Source organism: Olea europaea, chromosome 12 (assembly GCF_002742605.1).
Source record: "Olea europaea var. sylvestris chromosome 12, O_europaea_v1, whole genome shotgun sequence".
In the NCBI taxonomy this organism is placed as follows: Eukaryota; Viridiplantae; Streptophyta; class Magnoliopsida; order Lamiales; family Oleaceae; genus Olea; species Olea europaea.
In genome coordinates, this window is record NC_036248.1 from 2,727,548 (window position 1) to 2,731,764 (window position 4,217).

At 37.1% G+C, this 4,217-nt stretch overlaps 1 protein-coding gene across 1 annotated transcript; it reads left to right on the forward strand.

The window, feature by feature from the left end:
• Positions 1 to 6: 6 nt before the first annotated feature.
• LOC111405189 lies at positions 7 to 2,720 on the forward strand. Its single transcript, XM_023033963.1, has 2 exons — positions 7 to 246; positions 448 to 2,720. Exon 2 carries the CDS (start codon positions 845 to 847, stop codon positions 2,120 to 2,122), a length of 1,278 nt encoding a protein of 425 aa, XP_022889731.1. The 5' UTR covers positions 7 to 246; positions 448 to 844; the 3' UTR covers positions 2,123 to 2,720.
• The last annotated feature ends 1,497 nt before the right edge of the window (positions 2,721 to 4,217 follow it).

Genomic DNA, 4,217 nt, shown 5'->3' on the forward strand with positions numbered 1-4,217 from the left:
GCGCGCGATCAGGGAGAACAAAGAAAGGGGTCTTCAATTTTGTGATTCAGAAAAAATAAAAATAAATAAAAAATTGGAAAAAAAAGAAGAGGAGAGAAAATCAAAATGCGAAGCAAATTTTAAAGGAAGAGAAGAGCAATGGAAGAAGAATTGCCACGACAAGTGAAATGAAAAAAACATAATTGAAAGCCCAGAATTTGCTATGGTTGTTTTTATTTGAATCTGAATTGGAGGAGCTTCAACGAGGTTAGCCCATCAATTATTTGCTATCCGTGAAGTCATATTTATCTTGAAGTTTTAATCTTGGTGTATTTATTTTTATTCTTTCGAATTCTGAACTTTAAGTTGGAAACTCAAGCTTCAGTCTTTAATTGGAAGGTTGGCATTCGGTGTTTTGGAGAATTTTAAGGAAACAAATAAATTTCTGAGGTTTACTTGGACTTGCAGGGAGGTATCTTTCTTTGGTTCTTCAGGCAACAATTGGATAAGTGAAATAAAGGGTTTATTGGTGTTCTAGTTGTGATTATTTTGGTCAATCGTTTAACAGTTTGAAAGTTTTGTAAAAAATGGATTTTTGGAGGGAGAGTTAGTTCAATGGAAAATTTGAGATCTCTGGGTGCAGACTCAAACCTCCAAGAAGTATAGGGTATAAAATTGAGGTCCTGGATATGGGTTTTGGTTTTGCATTTTTTGGATTATTATTAGCGGGATTAAATGTTGTTTGGAAGATGGATTTTTGGAGATGGAATAGAAAAACCCTAATTTAGTTCAAACTTCTGCATCATTGTTGTAGTGGAGTGTGTTTATATTGTATGGATTTTATGTGTTGAAGAAAGAGGGAGAGATGCAACCACCACATCAGCATTCGCGGATCAATCTGGCTGAGTTGAAAGCTCAAATAGTGAGGAAACTCGGGCTGGAGGGGTCCAAGCAGTATTTTTATTACTTGAATAGGTTCTTGGGTTTGAAATTGAGCAAGGTTGAGTTAAATAAGCTTTGTCTTAGGCTTCTTGGGCACGAGAATATTCCGCTGCATAATGAGTTCATTCGTTCGATTCTGAAAAATGCTTATAGTGCAAAGGTCCCACCACAGGTGAGTCACGAGGATGAAGTTCTGAAGCATTCTACACTAGTTAGTAATAAGGAAATTCCTAACGATGGTCATCAGCAGGATGGATCCCATGCTGCTATAAGTCAGGCTACGGGTTTGCCAGGTTTGTCGAATGGAGGTGACATGTTGTCAGTCTTACCTCGAAAGGCCCGGACAATGTTTCTTGATCGGAGGACTGGTGAACGTCATAGTGCACTTGGGCCGAATGGGAAGACTAGTTTTGCTTCTCAACAATTGCCAGCCACACAGTCTAGTGATTTCAATGTCATTTATGAGAATGGGCATTTGGATACATCCGATATTGGAAAGGTGGTGCATCATCAAGGACCCAAGCAACACGAAGAGAATGAAAGGGTGGTCTCGGGTCCCCACCCCGCAAATTTGTCAGAAGTAAACAGATCATCAGATGATCCAGATTCTGTACATAGCATGGATCAGACCGAATTGTTAGTTAGACATAACACGAAAGAGGTTTCTGCTAGAAGTCCACTTCGAGCTCCACTTGGGATTCCACTATGCCCAGTTAGCATTGGTGGGGCGCAGAGATCTCTGCCTCTCACTAATAGCAGTAGATGTACTAGCACATTTGATGATGGTGCTTTGTTGGACAGTCTAAAATTAAGAGAACGAATGGAGCATGTTGCCTCAGCTCAGGGTCTTGAAGGGGTGTCAGTGGAATGTGCCAATATATTGAACCTTGGTTTGGATTCTTACGTGAAGCATTTAATAAGGTCCTGCATTCAACTTGTGGGGGTTAGGTCAGGTAACAAGCTAACAATGAACAATAGGCAAAAGCATCAGGCTTATATGAAGCTTGTTAATGGTGTCAGACCAGGGCATCAATATCAGATGCAAGGTAGTGGTAGACCTTTGGAAGTGCAAGAACATAGAACACACTGCCCGATTTCTTTGCAGGATTTTAGGATTGCCATGGAGCTGAATCCGCAGCAACTTGGTGAAAATTGGCCCTTGCTGCTGGAGAAAATATGTACACATTCATTTGAAGAATAGCATGGAGCTTGGAATTGGTCGTTTTCCCAATGGTTGCAACTTGTTCCTACTTGATCAAAACTCATACAGCATCACATACAATGCTGTTCTTCTGGGCTCTAGGGTGACCTTAAAGATAGTGATTTCTCATTCAATGCGTTTTTGATCCAGAGTGGTGCTTTTGCAGTAAAACTACATCTCTTGCAAGATGATGGGCCAGACTAGATAATCTTTATATCATCCTGCTAAAGGGCCTGTCTTCATTTTGAAGTACTCCATCATCAGCAACCTGTCGGATGAGAAGAATGCCCAGATTGCGTTTCACTGTTTTATGATTAGCACTATCCTCACTTCATATTTTTCTGCTTTCTCCTGTAATTACAGCCACAGAGAAAAGTTAGAACATTTTTGCATGAATAATGTGTAGTTCAGTACTTTAGCGAAAAAGTTGGATTGCATGATGCAATAGTCATGTGTATGTACCTTCAACATTTAGATTGATTGGAATCTCAATATTAACAACACGTTTTCCTCATCTGCATTCATTGTTATGTAAGAATTATACATGAGTTAGCGTGCCTTGCGTAGTATCTATCGGAAAGAAAATACTATTTTTGTATCACTACGATTTTATTTTTATTTTTTCCTTCTAATAAAGGTTTAGTGGCTGAATTTATGGTGTCCAATTAACTTAATTTTTTTCGATATAGTATTGATTCAAACTTATTCACGTGATGAGAGATATACTTTACCTCCAGTTCTTATTGCATTTTGTTGCTTCCTTTTCTGGGTTTTAAATACTTGTCTTACTGTTCTTCACTTGCATAAGACAACTTAATTTTTAGTTGAATCACTGTAGCATCTTATTGGTAATCTAATTCAGTTTCATGGGCCAAAGAAGCTTTTTCTTGTTACTTCTACTTATCAAGGATGGATTGTTCTTATTGGAGCATAGGACTGAATACAGTGTTCTATTTGATGCATTTTCATATTTATGTTCTGATCATTAAGTGCTCACGTGTTCAAGATGATAGGTAAGTTGAAATTCAAGTCAAGTGAACCGAAACTTGCATTGAAACGCTTGTTTGGGACCCAAATCATTTACAAAAAGAGAAGTATAACACATCATCCTTCTGTTAGTCAAGGTCCTTATTAGATAAATAATTTACATTGTAGGCCAGACTGAAAGACATCTTTCGCTTGGAATTTGTAAGTTTTCTAGCTTCTTTCTTGTCAATTGACTCACATCAACAAAAGAATACAAACATCAATGAGGAAATACTGATAATTAGTTGCTATTTTCCCTATGTTTCTTCTTCAGGAAATTGCAGTGGTTATGTGGTCTTCTTCAAGTGTACCGTTACTAGGTATTTGTTTCTTCAAGTGTACCGTTACTAGGTATTCGTCTCACATTTCTCCTTGTGCATGGTTCGGAATTTGACTTGACCCTGGACCTAATTAACATATTGAGATGTAGGAGAACCTTTGAGTTTTAGTAAACTATTATAATACCATGTTTGGCTAAGCTTAAAAATTTACTTATGATAGTTTTTAAATAATAATTTTGTATTGTTAAAGTAGGAAATCAATTAGTTACTTATTTTGACATAAGTTACTTTATATGTTTTTTCTTAGAAGCAAGAAAATAGTAAGTACTAAATATGTTTGGAAACAAGAAGTTACTTAAACTTTTACTCTTTTTTAAAGCTTAGCCAAAATGCTCTAGCTACTTTTCAACTGTTATAGCTGCTTCTGACTAGCATATGCTTATATATTTTTACTTCTGCTCGTACTACGTTTGGTACAGTCAAAAGAACTCTTTTGTGTTGAGATGCTTCGTTATGAGTAGTTATCTGTTGCTGACCAAGGAATGGGATGACAAAAATACAGGAAGAAACTCATGATTTACATTTGCTATCCATGTCAAATGTGATATTGTTTCTTTTCATTTTTCTTGTTAACAGAGATATGCATGCCAGTTTCCCTGAAATAACAATGAGGCTGGATAAAAGGAAGAGGAAAAGTATTACAAATAAATCAATCAAAGAAACCAAAACATATTGAGAAGCCTAACTCTATGCAGTGTGGAATAGACGAGCCTCAGGAGCAGGAGCAG